Source organism: Scleropages formosus, chromosome 15, assembly GCF_900964775.1.
Source record: "Scleropages formosus chromosome 15, fSclFor1.1, whole genome shotgun sequence".
Lineage (NCBI taxonomy): Eukaryota > Metazoa > Chordata > Actinopteri > Osteoglossiformes > Osteoglossidae > Scleropages > Scleropages formosus.
Window position 1 is genome coordinate 7,503,813 of NC_041820.1, and position 21,481 is coordinate 7,525,293.

Below are 21,481 nucleotides of genomic sequence, written 5' to 3' on the forward strand. Positions count from 1 at the left end.
TCATCTGTTGTTGCAATATTGCTGCCTAGGACATTAATGCACATGAACCAGAAATGCTCTGTGTGTACATATGTGTGTGTGTCCACCTCTCCGGTTCCTCTGAAGTAACAGCCGTCTTTATTCTGTTCATAGTTCTAATGGAAAGTCTGTGTCATGGTCTGAACCAGGTGCAAGACAGCCACCCAAGGGGGAGCATATGTGGCACAGGTTGTCTGTACATGTGAAGAAACAGGAAACAGGCTCCAATCAGACAGCAGTCATCAAACCCCTAACTAAATCATCCCCAACCGCTGGCCTCCATTTTTCTGACCTCAGCACCAAAACTTTGTACAATGTGGCCGAAGAGGAGGAGGGCGACCCCGTTCGGTACAACCCGCCCACCAGTCCCCCCATGATGATCAACCGGCCCCCGTCCGGGCCTTCGAAAGACGGGGAGGGGCTGCAGATGTATATGATGCAGCACCTGCAGAACCGCCTGCTCCCCCAGCAGCTTGACCTCGGCCAGCTGCAGGAAATGGTGGACAAGTTCAACGCCGACATCCCGGACGTCCACGACCTGATCGACCTCCAAGGGCCGGGGAGCGGGGTGCAGCCCGCATACCCGGCCCACGCGGCCCAGCAGCCGATCCTGCCCCTACCCATGAGCGCTTACGAAGAGCTGCCCGCCTCTCCCGAGGACGAGGTGGAGAGCGAGCACTTCAACCTCATTCTCGGCTACATGGGAGACGACATCCACGTGCGCGAAGATGAGGAGGAGGACGACGAGGAGGAGGAGGAGGAGGAGGAGGAGATGGCTCGAGTGAAAATGGCCATCGAGGAGTCCACCGCCCTCACGCCACCAACCCCTTTCAAGGATTTGCTCGACTCGGGCGCCTCCTTCAACAACTCGCCCGTGTCGGAGTCTATATTGTGCACGCCTCCCAGCGTCACGTACGCCTCAATCATCCTGAGAGACTATAAGCAAAGCTCATCCACTCTGTGACGTCACATACAAAACACGTGACCGCTTTCTATTTGGGGAAAAAACGTAATGGAATGCGAAGGGTTGACATCGTGCCTCTACCGGACGAGCTCAGAACCCTGGGAGGGAACCGAACCCCCGAGTTCTGAAACGGCAAGGAGACGCGCAGGGAAGGTCATCAGCAGAGGCCTGTTCGGATGTGCGTGACGAAGGAAAGAAGATGTGAATCCACCCGGACTGGTTCTTACTAAAAGCCTAAACCTGTTTTCTGTACAACGGAAGAAAACAAACTGCAAAAAAAAAACTTTGCCAGTTCAAACAAAACGTATCTAATCAATTATAAACTAAGTGTTTGTACCTATTTATTATATGTAGAAGAGACATTTATCGAGTTACCTGTCTTGCCATTACATTATGAACTGTCGTCAATGCTGACTCTTATCAGTACAACCTGCCATTAATGTAAGTGCTCTTCGGTGCCAATAGATAATTACGTAATGTTTATTTATATTTACAACCGATAAATGAGGAAATTCTTTTCATACGTAGACTGCAGGAACTTATCATTATTTTTGTTTTTATTTTTTTTTTTTGGAATAAATATGAGGTTGCTTTAAATGATGTGCTGTTAAAATTTGTCATAGCGGGGCTAAAGGGATAAGTCCAAGATGTATTCTAGTGAAGGTGAACATTGAGCGTTGCACTGGTTTTGTGTTTATTGGCTGTTTATATCACTGCATAGCCATTTGGAGAGTTTGTATACAGTCAGATTGTCTCTTTTTTTAATCTCAGACACGGTGTTTGTAAATTTATTGCTTACACGCTTAGCATACAGGTAACACTTTCTTCACAGGGGCTGTATGTAAACATGCAGACGTCGAGACGAGTGTCCAGAAATGTTCATCCGACTACTTCATGGCATTTATTATTTTCCTAATCGTTTCAATTGATTTCAGAATTCATAAAGCATATAATATGTTTTTTTGATAGCTTCTTCTTAGGTTCAACATTGGTGCTGTACACACACGCACACACACGCACACACACACATGTATAAATGCCTCTTAGTAGTCTTATGAATGTTTTTGGAAGCTTGTGAATACTGTTATGTAGCCTTATGTATTGCTTAATTCGGTGGTATAGAGCTTTCCCCATTAAGTCCCAATCATAGAATGCCTTCCAGCTCTTTAAAAGCAGAGTCACGAAACGATATAGACCTGATCTGTTCGGCATTATTGAAATACGGTCAGCTGTCGTATGTTCACGGTGCACGTCACTATGTTCTTGTTGTGATGGAGGAAGTACCTGCTGTTGAACAATGTGGGTCAATTCCCGAAGTAAAGTGTTACCCAAATAGGAACAATGTGCAACTGAACTGTATTGACGATGCTCTGTAAGCTAATACGAAAGGCTCATATTTGCATTACTTTTGGATAGGCTTTTTTGGATGAATTGACAGATCAGTGTATAAAAAGCTGTAGCTTTAAATGACATACAGTATGTCAAGTTGTCGCTTTTAAGGTCGTGCATTTGTTATCTCTTAGAATGGTCCTGTAGAATTAATTTTCAGCTGTAATTTAGTACTTGATTCTAAGTTAGTACATTAGAATATATAAATATAGTGGCCAAAGTATTAATGCATAAACCTGTTCTTGTTATTAAGGAGTGACATAAATTTAGTCTGTATCATGTAAAGAATTTGAGAACAAAACTATTCGTAACACATTAAGTAAGTAAGAAAAGTCACCTCTTTGACATGGTCAGAGCTGCAGTGGGAAGAGAATTATTGTCAGGATTTATCAATTTGTAAAATAAATATGTTTTAGGTAAAAAAAAAAAAGTATGTGTCCCTGCATATGGTGAATACTGTGATATTGAATTGTACTGTTAGAGTGGATGGGTCAAAATGAGTCCATGAAAGAAATGAAAATGTTTTTACTAGTTCTTGAAGTCTCTGAATATTTTCCCTGCATTTCAGCAGAAGTGTTTCCCATTTCAGCAACAGTGCATTTGGTTAAAAATTTCTTTCCTGTGAGTTGTTCTGAGGTAATTTATACAAAATGACCCTACACTGCAGAAGCAGCAATTTTTTTTTATCAAAATTTGAAAAGCAATGTTCTTTATGTATCGCAGAAAAAACACTTTTTTTTTTTTTTTACCCGAGAAGTGCAATAAAAAACAGAAAGAAATGTGAGTGAGAACCTGTCAGAGCACCCAAGCCGCGAAACGGTGTCACCTACTCATGAATTACTGTAGTCCTTGCCAGGGCTCAGACGCAAAGCTATGGCGTGAGAACACGGACGCTGCTGCCAAACAATCAGATGACCAGCCCTGGGGGGGTGGGGGTTAAAAGCCTGAGATCTGTGGGCGACGGTGCCAAACAGAGGGGTACGGGTTTGTGAACCGAAGCTGTACCGATTTGGCCTACTGAACCAGAGCTAGCGAAAGCCCTGGCTTGAATTAGCATCAATTCATTAAGTTGTCTGGGTGAGATGAGATGATTGCAGAGATGGTGTGAGCAAGTACCTTGTGCCAAAGCAACAGTCATCTTAGAAGAGTAGTGTTCCCACTTGGTCCTTGTAGTGTGAAGTGGGAGTTGAGGGGGAGGTGGAAACTCAATCAAGACATTACTCGCTTCTTTCCAAGAGCCAAGAGCGATAATTGTTGTCATTGTATACCGTCTTCAAGAATATGTCCCACAAGCATTAAGATTTTTTTTGCCCTTTTATTTCCATGCAGGTTCACATCTGTTTTAGAGACTAAGGCAACGAAATTGGCAGAACGAAAACCTATGAACACCCGCCACCTCGTGTCGGTTCAGGTTTGCTGAGTCGGGCCTGAAGTGAATAGCCCAGCGCCTTTTTACCTGAGTAAAACGTGCACCCGGAGACCGTGTCAGCACAGTATACCCACAATGCTCAGAGAAATGCAAAACTCCATGTCCTTCGCTGCTCCGTTCCCCCTGTTGCTTCTGCTCCGTCTATGGTGGTTTCCATAGAAACCCACCCACATAAAGTCTCTCAATAAGGAAGGAAAAACGCTTGTTACTCTTCTTGATAGACCCCCGTGAAAAAGTAAAGACTTCTACTCCTACAAGGGAGACAGGTAGCTTAGGGCTCGACTATGATCAAGACCTCGGCTACAGCTTCGGTCTTAATAACGCATTAGCTCCACCGTAACATCTTAAGCATTCATTGAAATTAAGGCGACAATGTATGAAATTACTATAGTATGCTTCAGGTGATTCTCTAGGAGAAGTGGAGTTGCTTTGCAGTCTTCTGGAAAGATTGGGAAGTGTGCAATATGGAATTTGGTGTTTCACTCAATACCTGGCAGCACTGCGAATGACACCCTTTAAGAACAAGTACTTGCGTTACCCACAGGTACTGCTTAGCACTGTTGGGGGAAAATACCAGGGACATGTTGCATTCAGATGGAGAAAATATGAAATAATGCTGATAATACGGGTGGAAACTCGGCTTTTGATGTTTCGTATCATTACTGCCAAATTTCATTCAGTTTTACAATAGCTGGTGATTAAATAAAAATACATAGTAAGCTGCAATTTCAGAGTATACATATTAAAACATGGGTATTATTCGCAGAGCAAATAGAGGGTTCTGCATGGACCATAACTGTCCTTTACAATTTGGTAGGATTTGGATTTTTTCTTTTCAACACATTACATATTAAGGACCTAAAAATCAGTTTAGACCTGATAGGTCTTAGGGTTAGGGTTAGGGTTAGAGCTAGGGTTTAGGGGTTAGGTAAGGTCTAGGGTTCAGGGGTTAGGGATTAGGATTTAGGGTAAGGGCTAGGGTTTGGGGTAAGAGGTTAGGGTTAGGTCTAGGGTTCAGGGTTAGGGGTTAGGGTAAGGACTAGGGTTTAGGGATTAGGAGTTAGGGTAAGGGTTAGGGTTTAGGAATTAGGGGTTACGGTTAGGGCTAGGGTTTAGGGATTAGGAGTTAGGGGTTAGGGTAAGGGTTAGGGTTTAGGGGTTAGGGTTTAGGGTAAGAGCTAGGATTTAGGGGTTAGGGTGAGGGCTAGGGTTCAGGGGTTAGGGGTTAGGCTTTGGGTTTAGGGATTAGGGTTAGGTTAAAGTTGATAACTGATTTTTTTACTCACTTATTCACTATTCTTAACCGCTTGTCCAAGTAAACATCAGGGTTACGGTGGTCTGGAGCCTTTCCCTGAAACTCGAGGTGCAAGGCCAACCAGGTAGAACCCTGATTCCATCATCATGCAGCCAAACACATTCACTAACACACTACTGGCAATTTGACTGACCTCTTCTTCATTCTGAGGGCTGATATTATATGAGTTGCAAATATCTTGTCATTCCTGCTGTGTCCTGCAAAGTGTCAGCTTTTCCATTTATTGGTCAAACCTCGTATTGTGTGTTTGTATTGTTTTTATTTCTTTTCTGGTTCCGTACTTTCTTCTGACTAAATTCCTGCATTTTGACCCAGATTTTACCTCCATGTTTAATCATTTGCGTATTCCTTGGTAAAGACATACGACCTTCTTTCATCATATGAGAATATGATCTGACTGATGTTACACTGTGTCTTGGAATGAATCTCCTAGCAGTGCAGCACATTAGATCTATGGCACTGGGGGTAAATAATTCTGACGATGTTTTCAGTTGATCAGACAGTTGAAAATTAGAGCACTTTGTCATTCACGGCAAACAGCAACAGGCAGCAAAGCGGTTAAGGACACATATCTTTAATCTGTGGGTTTCTGGTTCAAATATCGCACTTTTGATTAAGGAAATGAAATTTCTCAACAAAAATTTTGACAGGTAAGTGGTTAAAATCATAAATTACTTTCATAAGAGAGTGGCTGAGAAAATAAATAATAATGACAAATATTTTCTTTCCTTTGGCCTTCCTTCAGTTTTTATGTAAAAGCAGTGTTAGAAAAAGCAGGTAAAGCCTGTTTTTCCTTTATTGTAATTTACTTACATAATAATAATAATATCATTATTTAATAATCAAAAGTGTACCCCACTCAGAGGCACCGAACCCTTGTTTTTTTTCTTTTGCTTAGAAAAACTGATACTGTGAACATCCAAATACTGATAAAAGTATGAAAGTCTATTTGTAAAGTGTTTCACTCTGGCAGTAAAAAGGGGTTTTAGTTTTACAGTAACATTTTCCATATTTCTGGTTTAATGCGCTACTACTCAAGCAGAACTTCTCAATAAATTATTGAAAAACTCTATCATAGGAAACACCAAAGGAAACACCATATTTTCAGCACACGAGACTTGGAGGGCATCATTTAGGGATCTCTGCACAAGCGAACGTTACGTTACATAATGTATTACAGCTTATCTAAGTATTCTTGTGGGAGAGGGATGAAGAACACACTCAGCTCTGCGAACCACATCCCAAGTTAGGGTTGCCTTGAGCAAAGAAGCGCATTGGCTATTTTACTCCTCCTATCAGTTCTGTTATTAGTTTCGACCAGCTGAAACAGTACCGTTTTGGTTTCCCCTAAAACCATGTTTGATTTTTTTGACTTTCAATGCAAAAAAAGTGGTTCATGCTTTTATTAAGCTGGGTAGATACATGATTTTGCTTTTTTGTTCAAAGCGGAACTCTTTCGAGAAATTAAGTTCACATTTTTCTTCAGCTGACTGTTTTGTATATTAAGATCGACTTTAAACAGATCTAGTTTGATCCAAACACTTTTCCTATTATTCAAGGTCTTCTGACTGCTTTGATACACTCAACTCTGTTTTTGGACATCTATGGGAAGAACAATTGTACACACCCTGAAAATACCATGTTTTTCTCAGCTCATTATAAAAATGTATCGCATTTATTCGTACTTGTTCGCTTTTTCCTTAATATTTCCAGTTTTTAAAAGCGTTAATATATTGTGAAATGTGCTTTGAAAGGGAGAATCTATCTATATTTTGGGAAAGACTTGTTTAGTAATATTTATTCCATACAGACCACAATGTTAAGGCATTCTGTGTTTTCTTTTTTTTACAAAAAAGAAATCTGATAAAATATAAAGAGGATAGAGAAACTTTTATTTCTATCTTTATCTATTTCGATCTATTTTTAGCTATCCTTATTTTTATCTGTCCTATCTAGAATATACATTTTTTTTTTTTTTTTTTTCTGAACCGCTTGTCCCATATGGGGTCGCGGGAACCGGAGACTACCCGGCAACACAGGGCGCAAGGCCGGAGGGGGAGGGGACACACCCGGGACGGGACGCCAGTCCGTCACAAGGCACCCCAAGCGGGACTCGAACCCCAGACCCACTGGAGAGCAGGACCTGGTCCAACCCACTGCGCCACTGCGCCCCCAGAATATACATATAAATAAAGAAATATAAAGAAATCTCACATAAAATCCATTTTTCCCAAATTTAAATTTGTATTCTTTTTTGCTGACAGCATAACATCAGGTGAGCCATTTCTCCCATGACCAGGTGATGAATACTTTTCCCTTGGAGTACATGCAGTCCCTGTCAGGGGGTATGGTTTTTGTTATTAACAATTGAACAGAACTGGGTCAAAAAACAGAGACAAATACTCTGTTAAAAAATCAAATTCATACAGGTGCAAAAGTGGTCATGTACCGCTGTCTAAAGTGAAGTGTTCCAAAAGCATGATGAGACATCAGTACATGACACAGAGGAATGGATGTGAATTATGATGATCAATGATTTACTGTGGGGAAAAAAGTTATGACATCACACAACACAGGGGGTACAGCGGGTGGTTTAGCATTAGAATCATTGTCTTGCAATTGGAAGGTCCCAGGTTTGTCCGAGGTTTGTCCGAGGTTTAAAATCCACCGTAGTACCCCTGACCAAGGCATTTATTCTAAATTGATACAATGAAATTGCCCCGCTGTATAAATGATTAAATAATTGTAAAAAGTGTTAAAAACTGATATTTTCTTTGACTGTGAGCCAAGGTTTCAGCTCAGTAATAATAATAATAATAATAATAATAATAATAATAATAATAATAATAACAATAATGCTCCCAAATATACATGCAACAGACATAGCATTTCGGAGCATGCAGATATATTTTTATATTCACTTAACACATGCACTTTCTCTTGTAGGCACATAGCAATTATTTTTTGTAGTTAGCGTATTATTTCATTGATTGATATGCACTTTAGTTATGCCAAGCTTCTATTCTACACATGACAGCAGCAAAAGAAACTGTTTCTTAGAAGTTATAAAAAGCAAAGCCCACACAAGGTAGCTCCCTGAGGAAGCACAAGCATGATTGGAAAATCGTGAACATAAAAAGCATTTTCTTAGGTGGAATTGGCTTTTCAAAACTTGCTGCCCAATTACCTCTTCCAATAACCCGTAATCTCTGAGCTTTAGGACGCGGAGCAATACAGCAGTGAGGAGATCAACCTCCACACCCACACTCAGCATAAAGGTCAAGAGACTACTTTCGAAAGAACTCAACAGGGAACTGTCTTGTTTCCGAACAGACTGCCCTGCGGCCTTGTATAGATTGCCTTCAAAACTCCATATTTACTCATATTATGACAATTGAACCAGATTTTTTTCAGCCCGAGAAGAGCAGCTTTCGGCTGCAGCATGAAAAGCCATGATGAACCAGCAGCGTTTCATTCACCTTGTCCGCCGTGTGCGTTTAAGACGAATATGAATGCTGCCGCTCCTGGTCGGGGGTCACGGGGGGGTGACAGAGTTACGGTGGCAAACTGTCCTGTTTTAACTGGGATGCCCTGTATTCTGGTGGAAAGCAAGGCTTCCTGATGTTGCCAAAATATCTTCTAACAAGAGGGGGCTAAAAAAGGAAAGAAAGGGAGAACCTCTCAGTGCACCTTGGAGCTCGTATAATGACCCAGACCCCGGGACAAGGTGCTGAGATTCACTTCCGCCAGACTCAGTGAGGAGAGCAGACTGAAACCCCTGTGGGTTCATAGCAAATGAAAAGAGTTCGATTCCACCTCAGGCTGATGAAAAATCCAAACAAGTGTGCTGAGTCTAGTCAAAAACTTCTCAGACTTCCCATTTCTGTAGTAGATTGTCTTATTTTATCCATCTTTTCCTTGTCAAAGGCATCAGTTAAAAAAGTGAGCATGAGCCTACACTGAACAATTATTGATAATGAACTGAATAAACGAATAAATAAATTAGCAGTACTAATAATAAGTCATTCGTTCATTCACTCATTCATTCATTTTCACTAACTGCTTATCCTCCTCAGGGTAACGGCTATAATAGTAATAATAATAAAACTAATAATACAAATTATACAAATCGCGATTGACACCAACTCAATATTTCTTTTAAACTCTCCTTTTTAGTTCTTTTTTTTTTTTTTTTTGACTGTACGACTAACATGTGGAATATTTGCAGTAACTAGATGGAAATGAACTAAGCTGTGTCTCCAGTTTGGTATGCTGGTCCTTTGTAAAAATAGCTGGCATTAGCAGGGAATTACTCTTCATCTACATTAACAATTTAGCGAGGCAGCTGGGGACCATGAGCACATGTTATTCGGATGTCAGGTCTAGCTGTCAACAGCTGTTACAGTTAGCCTCAGGTCCATGGACTGAACGGGGGAGGTTAATGAAACATGATGTTGGAAGTCGGCTGAGAACCTTCCGCGCTTTACATTTTTCAGCAGACGGGGAATTCGGGATGAACAATGTGTATTCGGGGGTTTTGTCTAGCTTCGCGAGAGTCCTGGATGTTCTGCGATCCCCTTTGTCACTTCAAGTCATTCTGCAGCGGAGGTCCCAACATGCGTAATTTATCAGCAGTTAAATAAGCCAAAACGCATCTTGGATGCATAGCATCTCAAGGGTTCCATGAAATGGAAGTTTTTGTCATCCACGTGTCACGATGTAACACTAAAATGCTTTTAATGGCATACATATAACATGATTCTCCACTGTGTGATTATAATTGCGGCTCGTTCTTGGACCATCCATGTGAAAATGCGTTCGGATGTCTCTAAACTAAAGCATGGCTGAGAGCGAACATGTTCATTTTGTTGCAACGAAACTTGTTCAATTCAATATCAATATCAAGAGGATGAGCAGCTCAAAGTGGAACAGCCAGATTTCCAAATAAAAGGATTTGAAAGAATAAGAACTAAAAGTCACACTTAAGGGAACCGTCATTTGGATGGAAAAATAAACTAATTTCTACTAATTTCTGTTACAGTTTGGGTGACTCCTATAGCCTTTGCCATTCATATATTAATTAAAGCGATTAAATTAAATATGTGTCATGTCAGCTGCTCCTGTGTTGTTTCGTGAGTCAGCTTGGGTAAGTAAAGGATCTTTATAATCCTCAGAAAAAAAAAAACCTGTAATGTAGGTAAGTGCAATTGACACTTTGCACTAATTTATGTGTCATGGTATATTAATGCATCCATTAATTTCAGTTACTCTATTTATTTTTCAGTGACTATGAAATATTGAACAGCCTTTAGAATTAATTTCTTCCGTCTTTCCCGTTTATAAATCTTTAGGCCCAGTTAATTAAAAAAAAAAAAAATCTCACCACAGGTTAGTTTTGTTTATTTTTAAGCTTTTCTTCCTCCAAATTGTTACTCACGCTTTCTGTATTATCTGCAGTATTATGTTCAGTTTTATGCTTTCATTGCTGACTGCAAAACCCATTTATATCACTGATGTTTATTGAAGACATCTGAGGAGATCCAAGGTCACGCAAGCAAGCATCGTTTAGGATTTTTATCGTATGAATCACAAGACATCTCTCTACAACCCAAATCACAATGGCATATTATTCCCTAGTGATATTTTTGTCTAGCAGTTTTGATTCATGTGTATTTTCAACCTCCTGGGCTCCTTTCAGGCTTCTAATGTTCAGCAATATTAGCACAGCTTTCATTCATCATAGCCGCTCTCCCTGGCAAAGCCTGGCCTTCAAGACCTCTAATTTCAGATTCCTTCCTAGAAAAATAGACCGAGGTCATTATTTAAACAAAGAAAAAAAGTGTGTGAAAATGATTTGGTAAAATAGGAATATGCTTAGAGATGCAGATCGACCCCTATGGGGATGCGAGTAACTCAAGCTGCTTGAAGAGGGAAGGAGAACCTTCCAGTCGTGCAAAGAAATATTCAAATTGATCCTCCTTTAAGGAAAGGTGACTCATGCTCTGAGTCATCATTGCCACCGTTTGATAAAACAGAGTAACTTCCCGAGAATTTACTCAAAGTCAAAGCGCTGATAATCAAAAACCGTTACTTTTTATGTGATAATATTGAGGTGTCCTCGGTATCAAGGAGCCCATAAACAGCTCCATTAAAGTTTTGGAACAAAACAAGGTTTCGAAATGAGTTACCTCAGCCGTGTCAACCGTAGGTCACCTGGAACAGCGGGTTTATGGGTGCTCCGAGGAGTTATTGTCGATATTTGTATTCATATTTATGTCATTGGGAAGTACTGTGGAGTGAATGGAAAATTTCCCTCATGCATCTGAAATACTTGAAGTTTGTTTCTTTTTTGACAGCAGCATGGAGGCACAGCAGGTAGCGCTGGTGCCTCACACATCCTGGGCCATGGTTTCAGATGGGGCTTCAAATCTGGCTCAGTCTGGCTGGAGCTTAAATGTTCTCCTAGCGTTTGCATGGATTTCTTCCAGTTGCTCTGGTTTCCTCTCACAGCTCAAAGATGTGTTTCAGATGGACTGGGGACTCTAAATTGCCATTCTTGCATGTGATTGACCTGTGATGGAATTGTGTCCCCCACCTCATGCCCTATTCTTCTGGGCTAGGCTCTGGACCACCACAACCCTGCCCTGGACAAGCAGTTATTGATAATGTTCAGGTGGAATTCTCTTTTGTTCTTTTTCTAGTAAACCAAATATGGTAAATGACAGACATCGAACGCAAAAATAACATTGTAAACACATCTAAAACTGATTAAATTCTTGGAAAATTGCTTCAACTCTGTTTTTTTGCCCCTAGTATTTTTTTCTTTCTTTCAGCTGCTCCTGCATTCTTACTCCAAGAAGACTTTCATCAATGCAAACCTGGAGCTTCAGAAATCAGAAGGGTCATCTTTAACTGTGTATGAATATTTCAGCTGATGAGCCACAGATACGGCGGACATGTTTCGGTACCGGGGAACATCTGCGCTGTTCACACACCTCGGGCAGCAATGAATTCCTTCTTCCTGCATAGATGCATCCCCGCCTTAAGGCCACAAGGGTGCTTTCTTTGTTTTGCTTACCCACTCTGTTGCATTCAGCATTGCCCTTGCTGCCCAAGTCCAAATACCACCTCTGTGTATGAAATCATAAATATATCTGAAGCAGCAGAATCAGATAACATGGGTTCTCCTGTTTTTCTGCAGCATGGCATGAGCTTTGCTCTCATGTCTGTAACCATCCTAGAATCTACCTCACCCCAGTGTGCCTTCACAGGATGTTCCCGGGGACATCTCAGGTCTGTTTTAAATGCAAAGCTTCTCTAGGCACTTGTTATATTTATTCTGGGAAAGTGATAAGATACAAGTCTACTGGACTCGGGTTCATGAAACCTTCAAAAAAAATCTTAAAAAATTGATTTCTCTCCATCTCTTTTCTTGTTACATCACAATAACAAATTCCTTTTCAGTAAGGTTATGGTACATAGGCTCACTGCTCCGATAGCCAATGAAATGTATTCTAATGATGTGGTCTAAATCAACAATTCCCTCTGTAAATATGTGAAGGAATTAACTGTTTTTCCCACTCAGAAAATGAACATTTGATTTGCTTGACTTAAAATGAATTCTAGAACATCTGGACACCCTTCTGGAAGTTATTAGAAAGTGCTGGTGGCATGGTGGCACAGTGAGTAGCGCTGCTGTCTCACAGCACCTGGGAGGTGTGGGAGGAGATGGAGTTGATCCCCGCTCGGCCTGCGTGGAGTTTGCATGTTCTCCCTGTGTCTTTGTGGGTTTCCTCTGGGTGCTCTGGTTTCCTCCCACAGTCCAAAGACATGCTGTTCAGAGTCCCCCATAGTGCATGAGTGACAGAGAGAGTCTGTGCCACTGATTTATGGATGAGTGACCCAGTGTAAGTAGTGTATCTAGCAGTGTAAGTCACCGCGGTGAATAAGGTGTGTGGGCTCATAACACTACACAGAGTTCACTGGAAGTCACTTTGGAGAAAAGTGTCTGCTAAATAAATGAATTTGAATCCTATAAGATCACACCTGTAATTTATTGTAATCTTTTGGCCTCGAGACCTCGCTCCATGCATGTGGACATATGCCTCGTTTCTCGATGTACTGCCTCTAATTGTATGCTTGCTGTGACCCCGTACTTTTCATAAAACAAACAAACAAATAAAATGTGAGCGCTCTAAACACTACGCTACCTGCTGACCCAAATCCCACCCCCTTCGTATGATAATTGCTGGTATTATTTTCAAAGAATTTCAATAAGCAATTTCCAACTTCAGGAATCTGCTAATCAAGAAAAGAATTCTGTAGATCACTCATCAGTGCGGCTGTTTCCCTAGCAACCAGTGTCGCTATGATGGTCCTTGTCTTGCTGTGGCTGCTCTACACGAATTGGGGCTACGGGGGGTGACCGCAGGGGCGTCTCCACCACAAACATAGTTCTTGGAGTTACTGTTGGACGTATTGTGTACCTCCTGCACACGCAAAGGCCAGAACAACAGCCAGACGTAAGTATCCTCCATCTTTAAGACCTGGTGGCCACATTTTACATTATTACCTGATAGGCAGAAGGGCCTGAGGTATGAGTTTCAACTCGATCAATCAAAGCAAATTTGGTTCCGTTGTTTAAGCACCACACCAGCTGCCATGTATTCCTAAGAGCAGTGTTATCCATCGTGCTTCTTCCAGGTTCAATGTGACGGGGGAGCAGCTGTAATGCTCACCGAGATGCCCAGCTCGTATTATGTGCCAAGCAATCAATATGTACCACGCTTGCCAGAAGAGCAGCAATGTGCAGGTTTCACACATTCACGCTCAATATTGCACTGGCAACCCTCTATTGCTCCATTCTCGTATGACACACTTGAGCAAATCTGGATGGATCCGAGACAAACATTTGTCTTCATCGCATGTAAGATTTATTCCCCATTTTGTAGTGGGTGGCTGTTGGTGATACTAAAGCAATTCTTTCACTTTCACTTAATGTTAAGGTATGAAAGGTGACAGCAGCACTGACCAATGGCACAATCTTGTTTACATTTATTCATTTAGCTGATGCTTTCTTCCAGAGTGACTTACAACATTAAGATACCTACAGTTATTTACCCATTTATGCAGCTGGACAATTTTTTAATTGGAACAATTTAAGACTGCACATTGCCCACAGGTTAGACGTCAGGACTGGAACCTGCAATCTCTAAGTCTAAAGGCACCATCTCTAAAGCACCACTACACCACCTAGCCACCAAGAGCTTTACAGAATTTTTTTAGACCATCGATTGGTATACAATTTACATTTACAGTACTGGGCAAAAGTTTTAGGCACTTGGGGAAAAAAGCTGTAAAGTGAGAATGCTTCCAAAAAATAATGCTCTTAATCAATGAACTTCCTACAAAACTTAGTAACTATCCATTGTCAACAATTGCTTGGAGCAGCGGGTTTGGCTGGGTCCCGCTCTCAAGCAGGTCTGGAGTTTGAGTCCTGCTTGGGGTGCCTTGCGATGGAGCGGCATCCTGTCCTGGGTGTGTCCCTTGCGCCCTGTGTTGCTGAGTTAGGCTCCGGTTCGCCACGACCCCTGCTTGGGATAAGTGGTTTCAGATTGTGTGTGTGCGTGTGTGTATGTGTGCTTTCTTTCTTTAACGACATACAAAACCCTTACTGTAATACTGTAACTTTTTGCAAAAGTAATGCTTGGAAATCTAAACTATGCTTTTTCCCTTTGACACTAATGTAGGAGATATTAAATAACCGTCTAAAACAAATATTTGTATGAAATTTCTAAGTGCCTAAGACTTTTGCACAGTAATGTATATTTATGCATTGACTGGACAATTTTATCGCAAGTTACCTAACCCTTTTTGGGGTATAAAATGCATTCCATAACAGACAAGAGAGCTGTAGATATAGACATGTGGCTATCAAAGCACAATTTGTTTTCCTGATACTGCTGTATCATTAACTACTGCAAGTTCAAATTCTGATTTTATTGTACATTTCTTGCTATTCACAATGTCGCCCAGTGACACATATTTTCAGATTTGTGTTTCCAGTACAACACCTGCACATTTGCGTACGTCGAGCACGGAGACGCATCACGTTACCCTACGGACTGTATGACTCGAGTCGTCAGTGACACATGCCGGTTTCACTGTTTAGCCCGAAATGAGATCCGATCTGAAGGCGACAGGTGCTTGAGTGCTTATTAAACCTGCTGCCATGCTGAGTCACTTGCCAGCAGTGAAGAAGACATACTGTCTATTCAATTTGAAAGCCCCACATCTCCAGACATGTTCTCAGCCAACAGCCCAGTTTTGAAATTATCCTGCATTGATAGGGCTGAATGAGAGACGGAAGTGCTTTTAAACTATTTACAAAGTAATTTGTTTTTCTTTTTTGCCTTGCCAAGCTTAACAGATCCACTGCTGGAGACAAGGGATCCAGAATATAAAATAAGTAGCAAATAGAATAAAATGAAGAGGCTGAAAAAAGAGGTTAAGGGCCTATAGGTAAAAGGGGGGTATGTCATTTTTAATGCTGTAGAGCAACACACTAAACTAATGAAACCTTTTTCTTAATTTTCTGGTATTATCATTGAATCTGGTTGCTTTTCAAAAACGAGAAAAGTGTTTATGTCCAAAAAATCCCATTGGAATGTCTGCAGCCTGCATAAAGATCAAGGTAAAACAGTTAAAAAAAAATCACAAGGTCAGTTTTAGCCATTAACAAATGCCTGTGAAACACATCTTTGAAAGAGTCGTACTTACCTGTAGCCTTGTAAGAAATTTACATGATGGTTGACGGAGCAGATGCTTATCTAACTCATACAAACAATCCAAATTTCTCTGCCAGACAATCTGTACATGATACATGTATTATAACTCCAGCCTTTGTTAAAATTAAAGCAAATTTAAAAATCAATCAGAATTGAACTCCTATTGAATGCTGATTGATCCTATAAACATTGATCTTGTTATTGATCGCAAATTATGACAGACTCCAGACAAGAACTATACGTAAACGCTGCTGTATTAAGTTGTTTCATCTCAGTGCTCTTTACTGCCACCTATCTGTCTGGTGTGTAAATACAGGTAATCTCTGTCACAAGAGTAAATTTTAGGTAACTAATAATATAAGAAAATTAATCTAAACTGATTTATATCTTCAAAAATTCACTCAAACATTCATAACACAAAGTGTATATAACAGTATTATTTTTAAATGTATTTTATTTCACACATACAGTTTTTGTTGAGATTTAAAAAAAAAAAAAAACATGGCCTATGCAGTACCTAGAAAAAATTAAATATTTGTTTTGGTTCTTTATTACTTTCTCTCAGTGACAGAAAACAAAGAGACATAAAGTGCAATGATCTCAATAGCAGAGTATAAACACAAGGACACAATGATAACCAGGAATGAAAGTGCATGGATGATACTATAGACAGAGGACATAGAGACACATGGGGTGATCAGTGGGTAATAAGTGAAATAGTGATGCATGGTCAAGACAGAGTGGTACACAAGGCCTGGACAGGAAAGCAACAGAAACACACTAAACCAGTATCCTGAGAACCAGGCCAGTAAACAAAAGCCACTAGCCAGTCATTATAATGGACTTATCAAGAATCTTCAAGCTCATAATGTGACTTCAACCCCTTTATAGGCCTGGGAACTGATCAGGTTAATTGAAAGCAGGTGTATTGGCTTAAGTAGATGGATCTCAAGTGGTGCCTCTGGTGGACCTTGGGGCTTTCACCTCCTGGGGTTGTGGCAGTGAGTAATTATTTCCTTGTGTTGCTCCCAAATATTATAGACAAGCTATATTTGCTCTTGAAACCTTTTCCTCCTCCTGTCCTGGAGTTTTATTTATGTGATGTTCTTTCTCGGAGTCTGGGGATCTGTTCTATATAGCGTTGTCGCACCACAGTGGAGCTGGACAATTATTCTGTATCACGGATTGGTCCATGTTGCTCCTACAGTGTCCTTTTCATACAAAACCAGTTCTTTTGATAGTAATTTTAAAAATAAAAGTGATTTTTTTTGATTCGACAATGAAGGATTATGTGTGAATGTTTTCCTGCTATCAGTCTTTCACACGTACGTTGGACTTTGCAGGGTTCCAGTGCCCTCTACCTGCTTCTCATGTTCAGATGGTGCTACAAACTCAGGGAAAAAAAAAAAGTCGTACTGCTCAGCATTCACAAAACAGAATATTCCCTTTGCAGCAAAGATGTTTAACATAACTTTCCTCTCTCAATGGTTATTTCTCAAGTGTTTAAATATGGCTTGCAGGAAGAGTGGTGGGTCGTTACCAGGGCTCAAATCCCCACTCCTGTTATAATACCCTGGATCAAGGGACTTAACATGTATTGCCCCTGTTAAAATTACTATGCTGTGTAAATGGGTAAATCCACTAGGTCTTCGACTTACAAACACAATTGCGACCAGAAGTCTGTTCATAACTTTATTTGTTTGCAACTCCAGAGCCACTTTTACCAGATGGCAATAAAAGCTAAAATCAAGGAAAACTGAACAACAGCATTCTATAAAATTTCCATCCATTTTGAACATTTTGTCTAGTCACGGGCACAGCATTCTGTATGAAGCACAGGGCATGAGCCCGGGTAAATCCCCGGGACATGACTCCGCTACACTGAAGTATATATTTTAATATCTTTTAATAACTTCAAACAAAATGAAAACTAACAACTATTTATAATTACTGGAAATAAAAAATATTATCACCACAACCTCCCATTTATTAAAATTAACCCATCAATCTCATAAGCATGTGTAATGGTCTCCAGCTTTTGTCTTTATTATCTACGCAGTCACTAAAAGCATATCATTTATATTGTTTACTTCATGTAAGGTTCTTTAAAATCTTTGATGTAGCCAGAGTTAATAAAAATTTTTTGTGAGACTACGCTAATATTAAAAGCAATTTGAAATGAGGGAAAAAAAAACGTTTCAAAACAAAGCCCAACTGAGTGCCAGTTGTTTGAAAGATTAATGGGTAAATGTCTGCAAATGTTCTCATGTTCATTCCGAACACTGAACACCAGACATCGGCGCAAATATTAGTGACACTTAAGTCCTATTCTGTCTTAGTGCATTTTGCTGCCAACTAGTGTCTAAAGAGAGAAATGCAATTAATCTTCACTTCGTCACAGAAATGTTAGAAAATAAACTAGCAAGAAGGTACGACTTCAAATAAATAAATAAATACCCTGTGAAATGATTGCATCTTCAAAAAAAAAATCACAGTTCAAGTGTTCGCATGACGAGGAACCAGTGTAACTGTAAGCAGTTAGCGTACAAAGGTAACACTGTAAGTAGCTTTGGCGAAAGGCCTCACTAAATTAATAAATAATAATAATAATTATCTAAAGTCATCATACAGCAATCAGATGCAAGTAATGAAATCATGAGGTTGTGCACTGCAAGATTTATCTTGAAATATAACATAATCCTAATGCTTTTATTACCCATTTTAAGCATATTTTTAGGTAAACCGATTAATCCAGAAACCACCAGATCTACCTGAGGATTAATGGTCTCAGCTGAATATATTTAATTTTCTGTCATGTTATTGAGGTTGTTAGCTGTTTCAGAGAGCTTGAAAAACTGCTTAACCATGTCTGCTACGTCCAAATGTAGTAACCCGTGTTTTACCCTGACAACCACAACCGATATTCTCACTAAAGCTTTCAATCAAGGCTTGCGAGCAGGTACTAGACTAACTCATGTTACATGGTGTAAAACTGAAGGTTTCATGAAGTCAGAATTTCTATATTTGGCTTTGGATTCTGTGTTCCATATTTGAATCTGTGTGTCCTAGTAGCAAGAAACCTAGATTAGGGGGTAAAGCAGATAGATTAATCACCACAATTATTCTGGGTAATGAGCAGCATTCACTATTTTTAGGAAGATTTCCTGAAAAGAGTTAATGCTTAAATGTCACCTTCTAAATATTTTCTGCTGACATGTTGGACTCTTTTATTCCCTGCCAAAGTTATTTTAAATGAAGTTTCAGGGCCAAAGAAGAGATGTCTCCAACTTTATCATCATGTCTTCAGGGTTTCTTTTGATGATCTCACACACTGGACATTTTCAAGGTCAGCTTGGTGATGCTATCTTAATAAATCACTTCTGCACTCTTCATAAGGATGTCTGATGATGTCCACTAGCGTCCAAGCATGTCAACAGGAACTTCATGATTGGTTATGTTATTATGAAGTGCCAGATGAATTGATTGCTTCCAGAATGTTCTGTCCTTCACTTGTGTCCTTAGCTTGGAAAGGGGTGTGTCCATTGTCATTGTGATTGAGTCCATATATCTGACTGCTACTCATGCTCATCTTTTTTCCAATTTTCAGTAGAATCCAATCTTCTCATGACATGTTCAAAGTCTGATACCTTAGTCTCATTGTTTGCACTTCCACTAGAAGATTTGGCTGGATTTGATCCAAGATCTATGTGCTTACTTGATGTTTCACCACACTTCAGTATGTTTTTTTTTATTGTACTGCCTCTTCAATGTCTGCATTGATATACATATAGCATCACAGAAAAAACCATTGCTTGAACAACTCATGTTCATGACTGGCCACAAAAAAATCACATTTGCATTTACATTTATTCATTTTGCTGATGCTTATTTTCAAAGCAATTGATAATGCTAAGATCCCAAAATTGTTTACCCATATCCACAGTTGGGTGTTTTTTTTTTACATACACACAAACCCTTCTTGGTGTTGGTCGGAGACGCGTACTGTGGAAATAGAGCAGAGTTCTCTGCCAAAGGAAATCCAGAATCCCGGAGTCATATGGCACCAAGGGGACCTGTTGCTTCCACAAACAAGTGGATAACCATAACAGCCACAATGTAATTTCATGTCTAAGCAAGATGGTTCTAAAATTCTTCAGTCATTATACAGTTGTAACATGTTCATAAAGCTAATAGGGTCTGTATTATGAATATTAATAGCTGAACAGCAAATTCCCTTTATAGATTGTGTATAAAGTCATGCTAAAATCCTGCATGGAGTTAAAATTCTGTTTTAAAAAAAAAAAAAAAAGATTTTGAACAGGAAACCGAAGGATTTTAATGATTGTACCAAGTGGATTTGATGAACTTCTGACGGTCGGCTCAGTCTTATAAAGTTTGTGGTTCAGATCAAATGGCTTTCCAGTTGACGGACAAATAATTTAAAATAAATAAGCACAAACAAACACAAATAAATAAATAAATAAATAAATAAATAAATGGACACTGACTACAAAGGCTTTGCCGCTTTCACAGATTTCAGGACACTTGTACATCTTTGATTTGGCAACAATAACAGCTTCGAGAGGCCTTTTGTGCAGAGGCCAGAGAAGAGAGACCCAGACGAATCTCTCATTAGCATTTTAGCCATTGCGCCCCTTCTTCTGCATTGCATTATAATAGGTCACGCTGCAAACCACTGAGTTCTCCGCAAAGCAATTAGTATTCCTCAGAACTGCGCCTCTGTACTCTGATGGACGCGTGACCTCAATTCTGTCATAATTATTATCTTCGGAAAGGTCTGCAAGAGTAGGGGGTGTAATTAAAAGTAAAAATTGTTTCGCCATGCTTTTAGTGTAATTTAGTAGGCAACGCTTACAGCGTAGGCCACTCAATAAAAGCTCTGCTTTGCAAATATATTTAACCAAAGGAAGTTAAATTGTTGCCTGCTTAATCAGTTTTCCACCTATTGCCAATTGTATTAAGCATCGGTGTACCACAGGAAGCTCCTTGGTGGATGTGAACGTTCATGATGCCAGCTCTATAACCACCATGCCACCCGGTGTCCATATTTCGTACGGACATTGTCCGGCCATGTGGAATTAACGTGTGATGTTACGACCTCCGCAGATGTTTATTCTGCGTTTATAATTAATCCCTACCAGAATTGGTCTCACTCGCCAAAATTAACGGGTCCAAATGTTTTCATGAAATCAGATTTTTATGAGCTGATGCTGTCGCTTGAAAAACATTTCCAGTTTTAGCTCAATTTAAGGTACAATTAATGTATACGTTTAATACCTGTAACATATTGCGCATATAGGTGTCTGTGAGAAATTAGAAATAGAAATTATTTTTGCATCTGGTAAATGTGGGGAATAGTATTTACTGATTTATGGTTTACGGAAAGTGCCCTGTAATGTGTGTTCTGGGTAACGGTACAAAACCTTGAACATTAAGTTCTGTAATATTCATTAATCTTTTCATGACATGTCCATTATTTATTGTTGCAGATGCGTCATTACATTTTCATACAATAAATACTGTATAAGCATAATATACAGTATATATTAAAATAATTT

General features: G+C 39.9%; 1 protein-coding gene across 3 annotated transcripts in view; it reads left to right on the plus strand.

The window, feature by feature from the left end:
* The window catches only part of grm1b (glutamate receptor, metabotropic 1b), a 35,559-nt gene extending 32,474 nt beyond the window's left edge, over nt 1–3,085 (plus strand). For 2 of the 3 annotated variants that reach the window (XM_018734044.2, XM_018734036.2), the window contains one exon: nt 133–3,085. In XM_018734044.2, coding sequence (XP_018589560.2) covers nt 133–982 — 850 coding nt within the window. In that variant the 3' untranslated portion in view covers nt 983–3,085. The remainder of the gene's footprint in view (nt 1–132) is intronic. The other variant, XM_018734051.2, reaches the window with a different exon arrangement.
* Nucleotides 3,086–21,481: the final 18,396 nt, after the last annotated feature.